The sequence below is a fragment of the Notolepis coatsorum genome (assembly GCF_963971535.1).
Source record: "Notolepis coatsorum genome assembly, chromosome: 8".
In the NCBI taxonomy this organism is placed as follows: domain Eukaryota; kingdom Metazoa; phylum Chordata; class Actinopteri; order Aulopiformes; family Paralepididae; genus Notolepis; species Notolepis coatsorum.
In genome coordinates this window covers 69,909,233-69,929,496 of record NC_140172.1, presented here as the reverse complement: position 1 = coordinate 69,929,496, position 20,264 = coordinate 69,909,233, and the positions used below count along the sequence as shown (strand labels likewise).

Below are 20,264 nucleotides of genomic sequence, written 5' to 3'. Positions count from 1 at the left end.
TCCAGCTGCTGGCCTGGCAGCATTCCATGCCCATGGTTGTGGAGGCTGATGGCCGCTGGCATGAAGTACTGGCCAAGATGGTTGGTGGAGTGTTGGGGGGGGGTATGAGTCTGTGGTTGAACATGCTCCTCATCTTGACTAGCTCCTCATAGAAGAGGTTGGAGGGGTTCTCCAGGATAGCAGCCAGATTTCTTCTCACCCTCCTCTCTGCCGGCCACCTCGTTTGACCAGCTCGACTCCCACCACGGAGCTAGCCTTCCTCACCAGAATATGTCTTCTTATACACAACTTCTAGTGGATGGAATATTAGTGAAACTGAACTACTTCCCATGTTGCTGTGGACTCTCTGGAACCCCCCTCAAGGACCCCTAATCCCAGGTTTAAATATTATGAATGTGTGCCTGTTTGTTCCGGATAGGATTCATTCTCCCAGTGCCATATTGCCAAACATCTGCGTCGTCAAGCACACTTGGTCATTTTGTGTCTGTGTCCAGACATATCTTCTTAAGACCTTGAGGTCTTCCTGGAAGCAGGTTCACACACAGTTTACCAGATGGTTTACCAGTTTACCTCTCTGGTAAACAAGAACTGAAGACTATAACAGGAGCACTCATTCAAGGGTACTATGACTATGATTGCACCTCATGGTACCAAAGCACCTCAAAGGCGCTAAAAACAAGGCTACAAACATCACAAAACAAACTGGTCAGACTACTGCTTGACCTTACTCCTAAACCCCACCTTACTGGAATTAGTTAGGAACTACTGCAATTAGAAACTGACCCCGGTAAATGTCCAAACCCCCCCCCCCACCCACCCAAACCCCTCCAATGTACAGTTTCTTCCCCTTTGGATGTATATATTTTTCTTATGCTATATATATTTTTTCTTTCTTACACACTACTGTATATTTGTATGTCTTTTTTTTGTATCCACTTTTTTCTGGTCTGCATCCACGTAGCAGTTGTTTGTATTGAGCCGTACTGTATTGTACCCATTCTGCAATCTGGTAATAAAGTTTTCAATCAATCATGGAAATATCACATAATTATCAGCAATCGTCAATATGTTGTGTGTTCTCATTCACAGTAATCCCTACATTTGTGAATAATGTGATTCTGATTCTGGTGACTATCCATGTTGACAAGCAGGCACGTGCACACATAGAGGCCAAGGGGTGCCTGAGCACCTGCCTTTTTGAGCCTCATCAAAAAAGTGCCATTTAATTTTTTTTTTTTTTTTTACTGTTACGCATATAGACTGCCCTTCCAACTGAAAAATGTCAGGATAGAATCAAAATATTAGGTAAAGAGAGAGAGATGCCCCATATTCCATTGCAGTTTGCACGGCCTCCTCAGCATGCCTCTCCACGGACCTATATATTTTATGCATAGTGTGGGTGGTGATGATGATCATGATAGAAACCGCTGTTGAATGCTGGTATTACACTCATTGAGGGACACAAAGAAGTCAAGTCCGATGGGATTTGGGAATCTCAAATACAAATCGGGATTGGAATAAAAAATGCATTTATATTGAACATTTATGGAGATGTATGGGCCTTTTAAGTCAGTGATAAAAGTGTCTTTCAAGGATAAGTGAGCTCCTGCACTGATTATTATAGTTCAATATTCAATATTTGATCACCAAAACCCCCCAAAAAGCATAAAAAGGGGGCCCCCCGCCCGAAAAGGGCCCTTAAAAATCGCGCTTGCTTAATATATACACACAAGTGTAGTGCCCTTTTCAGCCTTTGAGCACCTGCCCCTCTAAAGTCCTGTGCACGTCCCTGCTGACAAGCACTCACACACAAACATACTGTTTATGTGAAATATAGGGACATAGACTATGCATTCTGTAACTAAACTAACCCTAACCTTAACGACCACACACATGGGTACCTACTGCCTTACTAACCTGAAACCTTCTCGAAGTTGTTCAAAGTCTGAAGTAAAGCCATATAATAAAACACATGTATTGAATAAAAAAAACCTTTGTTAAACTCTGTGTGTGTGTGTGTCTGTGTGTGTGTGTGTGCGTGTGTGTGTGTGTGTGTGTGTGCGTGCGCGGGCGCGCCTGTCTGTGTCTGAGTGGTGAGTGACCAAGTGGCTTAGCGGTTGGATATCCAAAGGACTCCATTTCCCAAATTGCAAAGCGCCGATGTTTCCAACAGCTGACAGACGGTAAAAGCCTATGCAAGAGAGCCATCGGTGAGAGAGAGACGAATTTATCGTCGGTATATACGGACAGATCAGGCAACTCAAGTATTACTGGACTTTGGATTGCGTTGTACACCTGGACATTAGGCTAGCATCGATCTTAATTTTTTTAAATTTTTTATTATTTGGTCTGCATTGAGGAGTTTTCCCAGGGACCGGGACATTCACTCACATAGGCCCTTCTTATATAGATCACTGCGTCGCTGCTGCTGCATGTGCATTTGAGCTCAACAGTTTCGACTATAGCCCCTCAAACCGTGCCCGATGCTGAGGGATGGATAGCGGGTCTGATCAAGGTGGCAGGATGGTGGAGAGGGACAGCGGCGGCGGCGCAGCGATGGCCGCGCTACACCAATGCGAACTGATCCAGAACATGATTGAAATCTCCATCTCCAGTTTACAGGGACTTCGGACCAAATGCGCCGCGTCCAACGACCTCACGCAGCAAGAAATACGCACTTTAGAGGTAATGCACACTTCAAGTATGTTGTTTATTAAACCGATACAGGGCCTCTCTGTGATCAAAAACGAATAGTCAAATTGCGGAGTCATGAAGCCTCTTGCAGCGACGCTGAATATTAGTGGCGAAGAGGCTGATCCCTGCGAATGTCAGTGAGATGAGCATCTTTTTTCTACAATACACTGCGTGCACGATCATGCAATGTATTGGAGGTATTTCAAAGAGCACATTATGGGTATTTTCGTTGCACGTCAGACGTGACATTATTGCTCTACGAATGTTAAAAATAGGCAAGATGCCACTGACGCTTGATCGGGTTATTGTGTGTGACCTCTTTCTCTAGATGGAAATATTTGACAGGAGCCCTCTCATACGTGCAGTTCAAACAGGACACCTTTTACAACTTATCCATCGCTGCTTTTTATTCATTGTGTATCATCGCTTTCCCCTGCATCAAGAGAGGCCCACCACAGGACAGGCTAATGCAAAACTAAAACAGTGTTTCACATCATTCACGCCAAGTGTACTCTATACTTTCTCAACCCACCACAGCCTAAATCCGTGTTGATGATATTGATGGTGTGCGCCGCTACTCTGTATGGATGTAAATTCAATTCGGTCGTGTTGGGATGACCATTCATTTGCGCAAGAGCCTATAATGGGCTTCTAGCCAATCCTACTACAACGGCAGGCAATAAAGCTAGTGGTCTGGGAGAAGAGTCATGCTTGGTAGCGTGCTGCTGGGTAGTGGGCTATTGGCGCAGGCATAGGCCCATGATGCAGACATTATCATATCCCATTTAGGTATTTCCAGGCTTCGTGTATAGGCTATAGTTTACGCAAAAATAAATGTGTTTTCGTGCATACAAGTAGGGTGCACTGCACTTCATACATTTCAACGTAGGCCTATATAGGCTGTTATGCCTTAGCACAATAAGACTTGTTCTTCAATACTCGTGCCAGTGAAATAGTAGTGTGTGTGTGTCTGTGTGTGGATGGGGGTCCCTATTGATAGTTTTGGAATGGCCATGTGGTAACAGAATTCCCCAAATCATGGAGATAATATTCCATTGTTACAGCCTACAACCATATGTTAATAAAAGGCAGTTGCCTCAATGGATGTTTATCTTTTGCGTAGACAGCATCTGACATTCTACGGAGGTAGACCTGCAGATGCCCCGAGGGGCTTCTTTATGTCATGGTTTTAGGACCAAGGTGAATACATACTTAAGGTAATTATTGATACTGTAGCTCCAACCCAACAGGCTGGACACTATTAAAGGGGCAGTTCAACCCTCCCCCCAAATAAATAAACGAATTTTAGAGTGTTACAGTGTTATCTATCCATTCCATCCAGATAGTTTCGGTGTGATTTGCCTAGTTTTGGAGATATCTGCTGTAGAGATACCTGCTGTAGAGATACCTGCCGTAGATACAGTATATCTGCCGTCACTCCAGTACAATAGAGCTGAATCATTCAGGCCATCGGGTTGTGGCGCTGAAAGCGTAAAAAGAAAACTCAAAAGCAACGTCTCTTTCCAGAAACCATGACCCTCGTTACTCAAGATAATCCACAGACCTTGTTGTGAGCAGTTCATATAGTGCAAATAGAGCAATGCTAATGAATGGGGGTGTACTTCATAAGATACTTTCCTACATGACACTGGACACAGTCTAGTTTAAATGTCAGAGGGTGTCTGGGGTTGAGAAGAGACGTTAACCCTGGCAGACCTGAAGGCAGTTGGCATGGAGACCTGACACCCAGGGTTGAGTTGATGACACTAGTAAAAAAAAAAGAAAAAAAAAAGTGTCTGTTATCTTCATAGGACCAAGCACCTCCAGCAAAACCGTTTTTTATCACCATTGTAAAAGAAAGCGAAGCAGGCTATTCTCTGTCCTCGCTCCACAATGGTGGAACGAATTTACCACCACAGTCAAAACCCACCAAATGTTTAGCTGTCGACTAAAAACACAAGTGGAGTAGGAAATATTCTGCATACTATCCAATTTTTTTTAAACTACTCTCGTCCTCTCATATGCAATGAAAAGGAAATCACAGTAGTGCAGCTTTATATTTTAGGCTATAGGCTGCTCGATGTGATGCTCCGATTATGACATCCATGTAAATGATCAGTGCATGACGTGAAATCACACTTTTGTGTTTTCTTTCATCCACAATTAACATTTGGAGTGATTTTAATGGTTTATTTAAGGGGGGGTGTCACTCGAGCATCGCTAGATGGTCTGAACCAGAATCAAAACCTTGTTTGGGTGTAAGAGCTCAGCTCACACAAACATTTTCTGGCCACGTAAGGTCAGAGGCTGCCCCAGATTTGACATCCCAGTGACATCACAGATCAGAGGGTTCTCTCTCTGATTTCTAGCTTTAGGAGAGAGTGGTGCAAGTTCACAAATACTGACTCAATTGTCCTGGGGCACAGAATTATTTTTATGAATTCTTAAATTGGGTGGCATTCCCCTTTATTAATAACAGCATTGTGATGGTGCAGCACACAGAATAATGGGCTGCAAATCCACACAGGCATGATTATGATACAGTATAGCATTTGTGTGATGTTGTTGCAGCATGTTTGTCTGCTGGTTCACATGTAGGCCAAGTAAGCTACTAACTTCCCCCGTCTGTGGCTTTCAAAACTTTGTTCCATATAAACCCACACAGTTTATTTATTAACCCTTTCACTACCACACTACCAAAGGGTTAACCCTTTCACTGTGACAATACAGAAGGTAAACCCTTTCACTGCCACACGACAAATCTTAACCCTTTCACAACCACACTACAGAAGGTTAACCCTTTCACTACCACACTACAGGCGGTTATTGATTGATTGATTGAAAAGTTTATTAACAGATTGCAGAATGGGTGCAGTACAGTACAGCTCAATACATACAATTGTTAAGGGGATGCAGACCAGAGAAAGACTTTCGTCTTGTTTACATCAGGGTCCCCCATTTTCAATTCATCATAACATATATGACATACATGACATACAGATAGACAGTGCTGCTACATCTATACATTTATGACATATCAGATTTGCAAATACAGTACTGTTTGTGATACAAAAGTGTCCAGAAAAGGAGTGTATATACATTTGGCGTAGGAACTGTACGATCTGTGCTGCCGCCTATTTCAATGCTCAGACAATTTCTCCATACAATATTTTGACAAATCAGATTTGTTTGATAATGTAAAGAAATCAAATGCTGTCCATATAAACGGCTGTGTGGCACTGAGCCGAACTCACAGGCCAGATCCAGAAGTAGGCCTACAGCGTGTTGATCTCTAGGGCCCTGAAATAAGAAACAGGTCAATTCAATTGTTGTGCTTACTGTTTTGCACTGCCGGTCGTAGCCTGAACAGAGGCATCTCCATGGGAGTTTCAAGCATCGCTGATGATGGATGGGTTAAGGCCAGGGTTTTATATTACATATTAATATGAATTAGTTACATATTGTTATTATTATTATTACATTAGTGCAGGTTTGAAAGTGATATATCCAGGTGTCTTCGCTGTACAACGTTGTCTTTAGGACTCATGTCTGCCAACAGTATACCAGTAATGGATGAATCTTATAAAGTGCGTAGCCTAGGACAAAATTGTCTATAATCCGTTGAGCATTTGTCCATATTGTTATATGTTACAATAAATACAATAAAATATTTGAATCTGAATATACACTATGAGTAAAAGTAAACACTATACACAAGGTACCGTAATTGGCATGAAGTACATTTTTTATTTTTTTAATATATATATATATAATTATAATTTTTCCTCCCTTGTACCAAAGTGGCTATAGCTCATAAGCTGTTTGTTCAGTCATAAAACGTGGTGTCATAATAGACAATGTTTCTGCTTTAGTTGTGCTGCTTCTTTGATACCTCAGACCTTTCATTTGTTTAAATATAGGGCCTGTGTTCAAAATAAAAAGTGAACCTGTCCTTCAGCTGTGGGTTAGTGAAGTCTTAACCTCATACTATACAAGTATAATATAATACTATAACACTGTACTTACATCTAATTAGCACTATTACTCAGTAGTACTCATTTATATATTTTATATCCAGTTTAATCAGCTGTAAATTGTATGTTACTATTGGCTCTGGTTGGATGCCAAACTTCCTTTTGTTGTACTGTACTTGTGCTGTATAATGACAATTTATTTGAATCTAATACTCAAGACATCTATTAGACGGATATTAACGTCAACAGTATGATTGCTATTGTTAACGCTGCAAAGAGGATGTGTTTCGACCTTGTGATGTTTGAAAAGCCAACAGATTTTGTCTGGTTGCGTGTTCGGCGAGCAAGAACGGGGAAACGACAAACTGCAGAAATTGCGGATTTAAAAAATGATCTCTTGCGGGGGGAAAAATATCACTGACTCTGTCCAAATTATTATCCTGGTATCCTTGGTGACGTCACTCACCAGTCTTCTCTCCGGTAACGGCAGAGTACTAGTGTCTCAACACGGAGCTAATTCCTTCCTATTTGTGGTAAATTGACCTTTTTTCACGTTGACGTCACCATGTGGACACCGTGCTGCACCGTGGGGAGGCGATGTGGGGAAAATGTCAGCTGTCAGACTCACTGAATCTGATGACTTTACCACCGTGACATATATATATATATATATTAGTGGGAGACAATGACATAGAGACTTTGGTACGTCGGCTTAATGCAGATGCTTCACTATCTACCGTGTGTTCATTTTGTAGTTTACCCAATGTGTTGCATCCACAGATGCGGTTCTTAATGGCAATAACTCCAAGTCAGCTTTGCTTTAACTTCCATTTTTAATTTATTTTATTTATAAACCAGCAATACAGACTCCTTCAGTTCCATAATGACCACTGACCGCCCCTTACCTCAACAGGCAGGTTCCCTGACTCAACCAATCACCACAGAGAGCATCAAAACAATTACTCTGATTGGTTTTATATGACACCGTTTTAAACCAAGGTACGGGGGCTTATTGGTTTATAACCAAATACATACTAGATTTTGTAAAGGGAGGCCAACCCCTCCCCTCCAACCCCCCCTTTTAAACTTTTGAACTTCCCGTACACAAAGTCCATATCCTGCCCCCAGAAGCTCTTGCGTAATACACAATTTCCAGTGAAAACATTCAGGGTTTCTCAGATTAGTGAGTGAAGTCATCCCCATTTGTAAATTCAGTAGGCTATCACGTTATAACTTATTGTTTTAACATAAAACGTTTCACGTTATAACGTGATAACCTATTGTTTTAACATAAAACGTTTCATGTTATAACGTGATAAGTTCGTGAAACGTTTTATGTTAAAACAATAAGTTATCACGTCATAACTTGAAACGTTTTATGTTAAAACAATAAGTTATCACGTTATAACATGATATGATACTGATATTTTTTTTCTGTTTCTGGTGTGGCAGCAATACGCTTCCGTAAATGTTCACCCCAAATTTAAATAAACATATTTTTCCTCTTCCTCCAGAGTACTATCTGTCCATCCAGGTAGATTCGGTGTGATTTGCTGTAGAGATGTACTGTATGCCGTCACTCCAATACAATGTAGTTGAATGGCTTTGGGTTTGTCGTGCTCCAAGCGGAAAAGAGATACATGTGTTTGTTTTTTCACTCAGGAGCTAGAGACCGGTCGTCTGGTAATCGGAAGGTTTCCGGCTCCTCCCGGCAGCGTGTTGAAGTGTCCTTGAGCAAGACACTTAACCCCTAACTGCTCCCGATGAGCAGGTTGGCACCTTGCATGGTTGCCTTCGCCGTCGGTGTGTGAATGTGTGAGTGAATGTGAGGCATAAGTTGTAAAGCGCTTTGGATATAACTATATAAATGCAGTCCATTTACAAAAAAAAAATCTTTCTGAGTGAAGTTCTCCTTAAGTAGACTGCAAAAAGTGGTATTGAATCAACACACAGACAAATCAGTGGGGGGTGCTGCCGCTAGGGCTGCAACGATTAGTCGACATAATCGACGACGTCGATTATAAAAAATCGTCGACGAGAAATTGTTGCGTCGATTAGTCATTAAATTTTTTTTTTTTTTTTTTTTTGTGCACTACCTATCTTTGTGAGAGTGGCTTCTCAGGGTTCCAGACAACATCATAACATGATGATCCCATAGCAAATTTTGGACATTGAAAACATTGTTCCCCTGCAGGAGATGATGATCAGACTAGACACAATACATTACACACGCACTCCTCTCACTCACACACAGCGATCAGAGTAAGACACACACATACACACTCCTCTCACTCACACACAGCGATCAGAGTAAGACACACACACATACACACTCCTCTCACTCACACACAGCGATCAGAGTAAGACACACACACATTCACACTCCTCTCTCTCACACACAGCGATCAGAGTAAGACACACACACATTCACACTCCTCTCACTCACACACAGCGATCAGAGTAAGACACACACACATACACAAATTACACAGTACACACCTCTCACTCACACAGCGATCAGAGTAAGACACACACACAAATTACACAGTACACACACTCCTCTCACTCACACAGCGATCAGAGTAAGACACACACACACACACACGGACTCCTCTCACACACAGAAAACAAAAGTTATTTAAAGTACACTTCCACTTTAATTTGTATTATTTAATTTATTTATCTTGTTATGAGTGATTGCTGTATTGTTCTTCAAATACATTTTCATTTAAAGTGGCTTAAAGATCCAAATTCAAATGTTTCATGAGTCATTATTTTAATTTGCTATGGGATCATCATGTTATGATGTTGTTGTTTGGTCCTGACAAGAGTCTCAAAGTCTGGGGTGATGGTAGACAAGCAACTCTGAGGTCATGCTCAATGTCCAATCTGTTCCTCTGCTCTGTCTTCAGCTGGACCAGAGCTGAGAAGCCACTTTCACAAAGATAGGTAATTAAAAAAAAAAAAAAAAAAAATATATAATTTTTTGTTGTTGTTGTTGTTGTTTACATTGGTTTTCGATTAGTCGACTAATCGAAAAAATAATCGGCAGATTAGTCGACTACCAAATTAGTCATTAGTTGCAGCCCTAGCTGCCGCACCATCTGGGTTCTTATTTCCTACAGACCAACACTCCTTAACCTGCCACGGCCATGTCCTCCTACACTTTGCAGCTTTTGTTGGGTTTCTAATAGGGATGTCCGATATTATTGGCCTACTGATATTATCGGCCGATATCGGCATTAAAATGTGATATCGGAAAATATCGGTATCGGTTTTCAAAAGAAAAAAAAGATTTTTTTTTCTATAACCTTTATTTACCCAGGCAAGCAAGTAAGAACAAATTCTGATTTTATTTATTATCAAAAGTATGCATAATGTTGTGTTAATTCCAGAACAAGAGATATGTAATGTTAATTACCTGAAATTATTCCATTTTTTGGGGGGGGAAACCCTGCATATATCGGTATCGGTTGATATCGGTATCGGAAATTAAGAGTTGGACAATATCGGTATATCGGTATCGGTAAAAAAGCCAATATCGAGCATCCCTAGTTTCTAATCATTAATTGCCACGTGGCTGGGTTTTGCAAACCAACCGGTTCAACGATTGATCCCAAACCTAGGCTAAATCTAGGGGAGCCTGGTTCCAAGTCGAGGCTTCCAGTAGAGCTGCCGCGGTTATTGCATTACCGCGGTATCGCTGTTACATCACGCCCACCGCAGAGTTTAGCTGAATACCGCATCACCGCTGTTTTTTATAATAATACTCTCAACCAAAGCAACGGAACAATTTTGATTGACAGTCGATTCTGCCAATTACGTCACACCGCTTGCACCCGCCTCTGCTGTTACCACCAATCGGCAAGCGCGTATTAGGTTTTTACTTCCTGATAGTCAGCCATTGATCAGAGCTCACAACACGGCTAATAACGTTAGCTCGCCGCCGGAGTGGATTACCGTCGCTCCTCAGGAGTACTAAACGAGGAATAATGATTTTACTGCAACGAATGTTATAATAAAAGCCCTTCGTTCTATACACTTGTCTGATTGAAAACTTTATTAACAGACCGCAGAATGGGCACAACTCGGCATGCTCTGAGCAAAGAAAGGAACTGGAGTAATGCTTGCCTTGCTATGGTCCGGTAAATACGCTGATGTTATTGAACGTGTAACTATATAACGTTAATGCCACAAAACGAATGCCTTTGTAATCATAAGTAGTAACGTTATAATAATAAGAAGAAGAAAGGGTCGGGGGGGGGTAACCACCAGGCGCTACCAGCCTACCACCCCTGCCCGCGACACCGAGTGAACGGCGCACGACCAGAGGGGAGACTTCGAATCCGTGTTTCACTTTCAATAACGAATGCGTGCTTGCCGAATCCCAAACAATATTCATGCTGCAAAGTCATCCTCTAAAGATAGACATTTAGACTAGAGGCAGGCTATATGCTATAAAGAGTAGACTACAATTTTTTTTTAAATGCATTCAAACTTTTTAATTTTTTTTGTGTGTGTGTGTGCGGTAATAACCGCAGCGGTAGGAAATATTTCGCAAATTTGTGCGGTAAGGAAAACATCAATACCGCGGCAGCTCTAGCTTCCAGTCAAGGGTTGATTGTAGAACACACCACTGATGTATCAGTCATATCCAGTAATCGTCTGCGTTGCTTCACTCCCCTCTTTTACATTTATATTTAGTAATTTTGTAATTTAGCTGGCACTTTTATCCAAAACCACTTAGGAACTGTGTACAATAAGTCAGCAGGAGGGGGTCACCTCTGGCAGCTAAGGGTAAGTGGGATTGTTCGTCTACCAGTGTCGAACTTGAGTGCTGCACTCTGAGTATAGACATAGTAGCATAGTAGGTAGTAGTATAGACATAGTAGATAGTAGTATACTCATAGTAGCATAGTACATACTAGTAAAAGTGATGGTTGTCGGAAAAAGGAAAAAAACATCCTGGCTCCCACAGGGCTCTCCAGGTGAGTCCACTTCACAACAGTACTGGGTGGAAGTGATAACTGTCCTCGCCGGTGAAGAGAGGAACCACTTTGGCTTGTATGCCGGGTGTGTGAGAGGGAATTGTAAGAGGTCAAAGAAAAGGGCCATCGCTCAAATATTGCACTCGAGCACAATCAAGAGAGGCTTCAACTCACATTATATCCTCATAGAAATAACTTTTATTATTCCAATTGAGCCCCCCATCCTACTCTGCTTTGCTGTTGAGAAGATAATGATACTAGCCTCTCAGCTGGAGTACTAGATGGTGCTTCACTTTTCACATGCTAATCCCAGTCTGTCTGATGCATGAACTCATGCATCTCTCTCTCTCTCTCTCTCTCTCTCTCTCTCTCTCGCTCTCGCTCTCGCTCTCGCTCTCGCTCTCGCTCTCGCTCTCGCTCTCTCTCTCGCTCTCTCTCTATTCCTACCTACCTGTTTGCGGACGACTCAGCCCTGCTGGTCTCTGACAAGAACAAGTTGCAGGTTGAAAAAACCCTCAGCTCGGAACTAGGCAAAATCTGCATATGGCTCGCTGATAACAAACTATCATTACACATGGGCAAAACAGAGTCGATTCTCTTCGGTTCAAATAACAAACTCAGCAAGACCGACGGCTTCTCAGTTACAGTGGGTGACAATATTGTCACAAGGAAAAACGAAATTACCTACCTGGGTTCCATCCTAGAGGCAAATCTTTCCTGTGACAAAATGGCATCCAATGTAATAAAAAAAGTCAACCAACGAACTAGATTCTTGTACCGGATCTCCTCTCTGGTAAACAAGAATACCCTGAAGACTCTGGCAGGAGCACTCATTCAAGGGTACTATGACTATGCGTGCACCTCATGGTACCAAAGCACCTCAAAGGCGCTTAAAACAAAATTACAAACATCACAAAACAAACTGGTCAGACTTGACCTGAACCCCAGAACCCACCTCACCCCTGCCCACTTTGACAACCTAGGATGGCTTAGAGTAGACGACAGAGTACAGCAACTTGCAATGGGCCTGGTCTACAAGATACACTATACGACCGGGGTGCCCATGTAGTATGTACATGTCAAAATACTTCCCAAAGGTCAGTGAATACCACAACCACTACACCAGAGGAAGCTCAACAAATCATGTTAAACCCAGATTCGGCTCAAACAAGGGACTAAACACGTTTCGCAATTATGCCACAACAATGTGGAATGCCCTACCCAAAGCTGTAAAGGAATGTGAATCCCTGCCCACATTCAAAACCGCTCTTAAAGAGCACCTACGGGAGGCTGCAATTCGAAACTGGCCACCGTAAATGCCCAAAACCCACCACCGCCTAATAGACAGTCTCCTCCCCGCCGTATGTATATTTCTCTCCCACCCACCCACCCCCTCCTAATGTACAGTCCCCTCCCCATCATATGTATATACTCTGTCAGGATCTAGGGGTAACAGTACTGTATATTTGAATACCGTTTATGTCACAAATGTATCAGTACTAAATACCTATATGTCCCTATGCCATAAATGTCATGTATGTTGTGTATGTCATAAATGTCTATATGAATTGAAAATGGGGGACCCTGATGGAAACAAGACAAACGTCTTTCTCAGGTCTGCATCCCCTTAACAATTGTATGTATTGAGCCGTACTGTATTGTACCCATTCTGCAATCTGTTAAATAAAGTTTTCATTCATTCATTCACACCTGCTACCTCTATTCCTACCTACCTCTCTGTCGATTCAATTCAATATGCTTCATTGGCATGAATGTAACAAATACAATTGCATACAATACTTGCAATTGCATACAATACTTGCTCTGTGTGTGTGTGTGTGTGTCAGTACCTGGACAGAGGAGGGGTTCCGGCTCTCTCTCTCTCTTTCTCTTCCTACCTCTCTCTTCCTCTCACTCTCTCTCTTTTCCTACCGACCCCCCTGTATCTCTCTTTCTCTTCTTACCATACCCTCCCTCTCTCTCCCTCTCTTCATACCCCTCTCTCTCTCTCTCTCCTCTCTTCCTACCTCTCTCTTTCTCTCACTCTCACTCTCTTCCTGCCGACCCCCCTGTATCTCCCATTATTCTTACCATACCCGCCCCCCTCTCTCGCTCTCTCTCTCTCTCTCTCTCTCTCTCTCTCTCTCTCTCTCTCTCTCTCTCTCTCTCTCTCTCTCTCTCTTCCTACCTCTCTCTTTCTCTCACTCTCTTCCTAGCGACCCCCCTGTATCTCTCTTCTTACCATACCCCCCCTATCTCTCTCTCTCTCTCTCTCTCTCTCTCTCTCTCTCTCTCTCTCTCTCTCTCTCCCTCTTCATACCCCTCTCTCTGTCTCTCACTCACCCACCCTCTCTCTCTCTCTCTCTCTCTCTCTGGTTCTCCCCCCTCCCCCCACTCCCTCACAACAAATGCTGCCTGGCTGTTAATCTATCAGTCTGTAGTACAGTTGTCTCTACGACGTCATCATCTACATCTCCCTGATGCCTCGTCATGCTGATGCCGTCTGTCAGCAGACAGTCAGTGGATGCTGAGTCGTGGAGTTGATCTAAGAGAGACTGAATTATTTTAATAGATGTTTAAGACAGCCAATATTCTCAGCTCTCCCTTAACTTTAATATTACGTGTTTCACCGCCAACGCTTGAGCGCCAAACACGTAATAATAATACGTTTTTAGATACTTTGATCTTTTTCCTTTGATCCCCATTCTAAACGATCATCCGGATCACTCTAGCCGTCCCTGGTTCGTTTGCCTAAGTTGGAATTGCAATGCCGATCGAATCTCACCAGGTGGCAGTACCTTTTGAACTCTGATAGAAAGGGATCAGGAGAGACAATGAATGCACTGGACTATCAAGACTCGCTCTGAGGGGGAGGAGCTCCTGCAAAGCAATCGCTAGCAGATCTGCTCGCCTCAAAACCTATAGTGTCCCGTAAACACGCGTAATTACATATAAATGAGTAATCGTGATCGCCGATGGGATCATTGGAATTATTCTTTTTGGATTACCTTCTGGCTAAGGTAAGGCTATGTCTATTTGACCGAACCTGAAACATGTTTCTGTAACGATCGCAGTGTCTGACTTTACCGGACATAAACCAAGCGTTTTGTAACGATTGCATTTTCGGGGTAAGACTACCCCCCCTTGATAATTTTGTGAGGGCACATGTGTAAATGGTATATACCTTTGATTTGGGAGTATTTGGGGTTTCAGGGGATCAACCAGAATGGTTTGTGCTTATTGCATATACCGCGTTTTATCTCGCGATCTATGGAAAAAGACTGGATTATCTTGGAAATGGGCGATGTTTAGCATGTAATAAACTACAAACTACAGTGTGTAGAAACAAACTCTTTTTTACATGTTGGACTAGAAATAGTGTCTGTCAAATGAGCCATACTATTGTCTCCATAGCTATAATATAGAATTAGCTCCGCAAAGATCGTGAAATATCGTGAAAATGGTCATGAAAAGCTGGCGCTAGACAGTGAAGGATGGGGGAAGCTTGTGGTGCTCAATGTGTTAAAGACATTAGCCGGGGTGTCCCCGTGGTTCAGCTAGGGATGCACTGATCCGATATTGATATTGGATATCGGCCCATTTTAATAATAATATAATATAATAATAAATAAAATTATATATAACAATTCAGTACATTTATGTGTTAATTTGTTACATTTTGTTTCACTAAGTTAGGAAAGTAATGTTTTAAGTCAAGCCTGATGTTGCCTTGCACAAAATAATGATCCCAGTCTCTTCCACACAGTGAGGCATAGGGGTGGGATGATACATCGATCCAGATCGATATATCGATCTATTATCAATAATCAAATAGGATCGATGCAACGTAAAAAGATCGATTCATATTGCGATAATCCCGCGAGTCATCCGCCGGCGCCCAGTAGTTGAAACTCCGTGTAGACGTTACAGCAGAACAGAGCTACAGAGCGTCTATTTTGCGACCCGATATAAGTCTGTGCAGTTTTTTCCCCGCAACGGGTCAAATGCATCTAACATGCTTTGCATCGTCGCCATTCCTTTATGCCCATGTCGCGTTAAATATCTAAATGAACGTCACGTTGGCTGCTTAAGCTAACTAAGCTAAGCAGCTAACCGTGAGAGAACAGGAGAGAGGAGAGGGGAAGGAGGAGGGGCGGGGGCAGTCTACCTTTCTGTGGGGGACTGGGGGAGGGGCATTCTGTGTGTCTGTGTGTGTGTGTGTGTGCGCGTGCGTGCATGCGTGTGTGTGTGTTACTGAGGATGGACAGATAATGTTGATATTTAAACATGAATACATAATAAATGTATTCATGATCATCATGCAACATAAAACAATTGTAGGAAGAGGAAGGGGTTTTAGCTTGCGTGTTGTGAGTTACAAAACATTTTACTTAAAGTTTAAAGCTCAATATAAAAAGTGAACAGGAGGTCTATTTGTATTAAAAACAATAGATTGTTTTTCATTTAAATGTCTGGAAGAGCTCAAAAATAAAAACATCAATTGATATTTCCTTAGCCTTTTTTTAGTTGATCTAAATGTGACTGATTGTGTTAAATGGGCACATAATATCGCCTCATATCGATCGCAGGCACCTGAATCGAATCGTATCGTATCGTGGCAGACTTTGTGATATCGGCAAATATCGTATCGTTGGCCAAATAATCGATATCGTATCATATCGTGATGAAACTGGTGATTCCCACCCCTAGTGAGGCATACCATTTATTAATTGAATGGGTATCGGATCGGTACTCAGTATCGGCCGATACCCAAAGCCCAGGTATCGGTATCGGGACTGAAAAAGTCGGATCGGTGCATCCCTAGGTTCAGCAGGGCTCTGGGTCGAATACTATGTACATTGTGTGTTCGCATCCGACTCAAAACCTTTTGTCACCTCTCTCTCCCACCACTCCATATTGTTTAATGAACCAGAACAGATCATCAGGACTGTCCTCCACTAAAGAACTTCTTAGCCCACTTGATAGTCATTCCATTTTTGCCGACTAATCGATTCACATTCATTTAAATCGACACATCTGTATAATTGCTTTTCCTACAAGCAGTCGTGCAGGAAGACCTCATTAAATCTAGTGCTTAACCACAGATGTGCTAATAGCTTTCCTGGAAATAACTCATTCAGCAGCATGGGGGGGGGGGGGGATCATAAAAAAAAAAGAAAAAGGACAAGACATAAAAGCTATAATAAAATCTTAATAATAATAATGGCCGATTAGTCACCCAATCGGCTAATAGAACAAGCACTAGAAACAAGGGGAAAAGAGGTTTGTGTCCAGTTTATCCTATGTAGCTTTATGCAAATATCAACGACAAAGAGCCAGCCACTATATTAGGTCCAAATACCACAATGCAAGTCGACCCTGAATTATGCTGATTTAATATCAGTGAATATTACTTTCCAACAGGAGCAGCAGTTCACCATATCGTCTTCTACATAACCCATACCTTAGACTACCATAATGAAGAAGAGAAGAAGAAGAGGAGGAGGAGGAAGAAGAAGGAGGTCATTATCTGTACTGCCGTCTCATTGTGCCGGAAAGAGTTTGGTGTGTGCCGCTCATGGTGTGAGCTATTGTGGCTGCGTCTATATTTAGACGTCTTTCCTCCTACGCATTTTCAGGGTTGGTTGTTAAATGTAAGAAAATCAAATGACGTGCAAAGAGAGGGAGGATAGCAGGGAGTGAACAAGGGGAGGAGGGGAGGGGAGAAGAGAGAGGCAATCAGCCCGGGCCTCTCTGTATCGACACGGCAGCCACTGGTCCGTGTGTGAGTCCATCAGAAGCCCAGGTTAAGACAATAGGAAGCACAGCGTTTTCACTGTTTCTATGGGGCAGGGGGGGTAGCCATGGGACCGGACAGTGTGATGTGAACATCAGGGTTGTTGAACCCAGCAGGCAGAGCCTCTTGAGCTATTCTTAACCAGATGAGTTGCATCGCATCCTGTCATTTTGAGGTCTGGTTGTGTTTCTATTTTTGGGGGAAAAGGGGGGGATTTGTATGTTATGGCACCAAACCCGAGGAGTAGGAACTCACGGAGGTCCACTGTTTAAAATGCTTAATATGTCTTTATTTATACAAATAAATATAGATATGCAATGTAAGAGCCAATAAGGGACTAATTGATAGTATAAATGATAAAACATTTCTATGCTTTAAAATCAATGCTATGACATGTCACTGTGTGGTTTTACTGTAGCCGTGGTTTGATTTAACCTGGGTCAGTTTGGAGTCGGATATTGATGGAAGCTGTTTTTTTTACCGTGCTTTAAAGTAAATGCTTTAAAACGAAGGAAAGTCGTCTCGCCTCGTCGCTCGAGTTGCAAATACTCTTAGTTGACTCCACCAAGTGGTACAGTTACTGCGAAGAGTTAGACTAGAGTGCCACTACATATTTAGTCTCAAGGTGTTTAATCACTATTGCACCACTGCACTTAACCCTTTCACTGCCACACAACAGAAGGTTAACCCTTTACTATCACACAACCGACGGCGATGCTCCATCATTAGCATCATTAGCTCTGCATCTGCGGAGCTAATGATGCTAATGATGGAGCATCGCCGTCAGTTGTGTGATAGTAAAGGGCTAACCTTCTGTATTGTCACAGTGAAAGGGTTAACCGGCTGTCGTGTGGCAGTGAAAGGGTTAAGGAGTACAACATAGTCTCAGCTTAGAAACAGAAGGTCCCCAATGTGAGATTGCATCACTTTTTCTACCCACACGTCAGAAAGTATTGTTTGTTTGTTCATCGATATCAGCGCTTTGGTAATATTACAGCTCTGGTTTGCCGTCTATTTTTGGCTTGTGCGTTGTGCAGTAGGAAGGCCTCATTAAAATGTTCTTTAAGACACATTAGCCTTGTCGTCGTCCCCCCCCCCCCCCCCCACCAGACATGTCAACATGTCACCAAAAACACTCAGCAGCGACCCTCTAATTGAAATGATGAGGCGACAGTGGACGCTTTACACATGATGCAACCTAAAGGCCTCACGTTGTGTTCTAGTTCCTGGGAAGAGCATGCCCCCCTTAACACTATCAGTGCCACTTGTTAACATGGTAAAGCATGGTTGAATGCCACCACCCACTTCAATGATAGCGTTGTGAACGCATAATCTCTGTCTTAAATTACGTGTCTAATCTGTCGTTTATCAATGACTTGTTTGCAGTCAACATTGTCGAGACGGATTGTTTTTTAATCGGTTAATTTCCGTTTTATAGCATTTTGTAAAGCCCTCGTTTCTCAGGAAAATATATAGATTCCGTGATAAACGCCCTTTACTGGAATATTCTGGTATACACAAAAAAACGCTTTTCGGCCTATTTATGAATCGTTTTCAAATAAACGCTAGATTATCGATAGTATATGTGTTAGGGCTGCAACTAACAATTATTTTGGTAGTCGACTAATCTAACGATTATTTCTGTCACACCCTCCATCTCTGCTTCCTGTGGGCGCGGCTCCTTTTCCGGGCTCTTAGCAGACTTCTTAGCTTAACATAACAGACCGACATTACGTTCGTCACCAACACCGGGAGACACTGGATTCGCCTGTTCGAATCCAGCTCCCGGCGTTGCTATCAGCTTGGCTGGCCTCTCACACTGATACAATTGGCTGTATCAGGGGGTGGGAAAGCTGAAGGGTGGGTCCTGGGCGTTGTGGACAGCGACCCCTACAGTTCGGTCGGGGCGCCTGCTCAGCAAGGGTTGGAACTAAGGAGAGATAGTGTGGCCTCCCACACGCTACACTCTCCCCGGTGAGAACCTGCGCGGCCAGGTTGGCCTGCCCCAGGCTGCACATGCGTCGGAGGAAAGCATGTGACAGTCTCCGGTCTCCCGGACCAACAGTAGGGGAAAGTACGCAACAACCAGGAAGGGTGGGATGGGAGAAAAATCGGGAAAAAGGAGGGGAAGAAAGATTAAAAAAAAAAAAAAAAAACATAACAGACCGACAGTAAGTTTGGGGGAACTAATGGGATAACTGGGGTTGCAACAAAAGTGCAACTAGGGCTAAAAACACAATGAAATAAAATAATAATAATAATAATAATAATAATAATAATAATAATAATAATAATAATAATAATAATAATAATAATAATAATAATAATAATAATAAATAATATATCCTTCTTAGCAGACTTCTTAGCTTAACATCCCAGGGATCTAATGGGATAACTGGGGATGTTGTTTGCTCCTGACAAGAGTCTCAAAGTCTGGGGTGATGGTAGACAAAGCAACTCTGAGGTCATGCTCAATGTCCAATCTGTTCCTCTGCTTTGTCTTCAGCTGGACCAGAGCTGAGAAGCCACTTTCACAAAGATAGGTAGTGCAAAAATATATATATATTTTTAATACGACGCATCGACGCAAAAAATTCGGCGTAGACGAGTTTTTATGATCGACGTCGTCGATTATGTCGACTAATCGTTGCAGCCCTAATATGTGTACTTATGCACGCTATAGAAGCGATCTGAAAAATATATTCTCTCATTTCCTGATCAGCGAGCACACACACACACACACACATGGGGCACACGCTGATATATACCGTAGGTCAAAATAGATCCGATTACCCCAAGACTGGTAAAATA

General features: G+C 42.5%; 1 protein-coding gene across 9 annotated transcripts in view; it reads left to right on the top strand.

Moving 5' to 3' along the window:
* Positions 1 to 2,249: 2,249 nt before the first annotated feature.
* Positions 2,250 to 20,264, top strand: part of ksr1a (kinase suppressor of ras 1a) — a gene marked incomplete at its 3' end in the record, with an annotated part of 111,600 nt that continues 93,585 nt past the window's right edge. For all 9 annotated transcript variants that reach the window (XM_084320629.1, XM_084320627.1, XM_084320633.1 and 6 more), the window contains exon 1: positions 2,250 to 2,685. In XM_084320629.1, the coding sequence (XP_084176755.1) occupies positions 2,494 to 2,685 (192 nt within the window). In that variant the 5' untranslated portion in view covers positions 2,250 to 2,493. The remainder of the gene's footprint in view (positions 2,686 to 20,264) is intronic.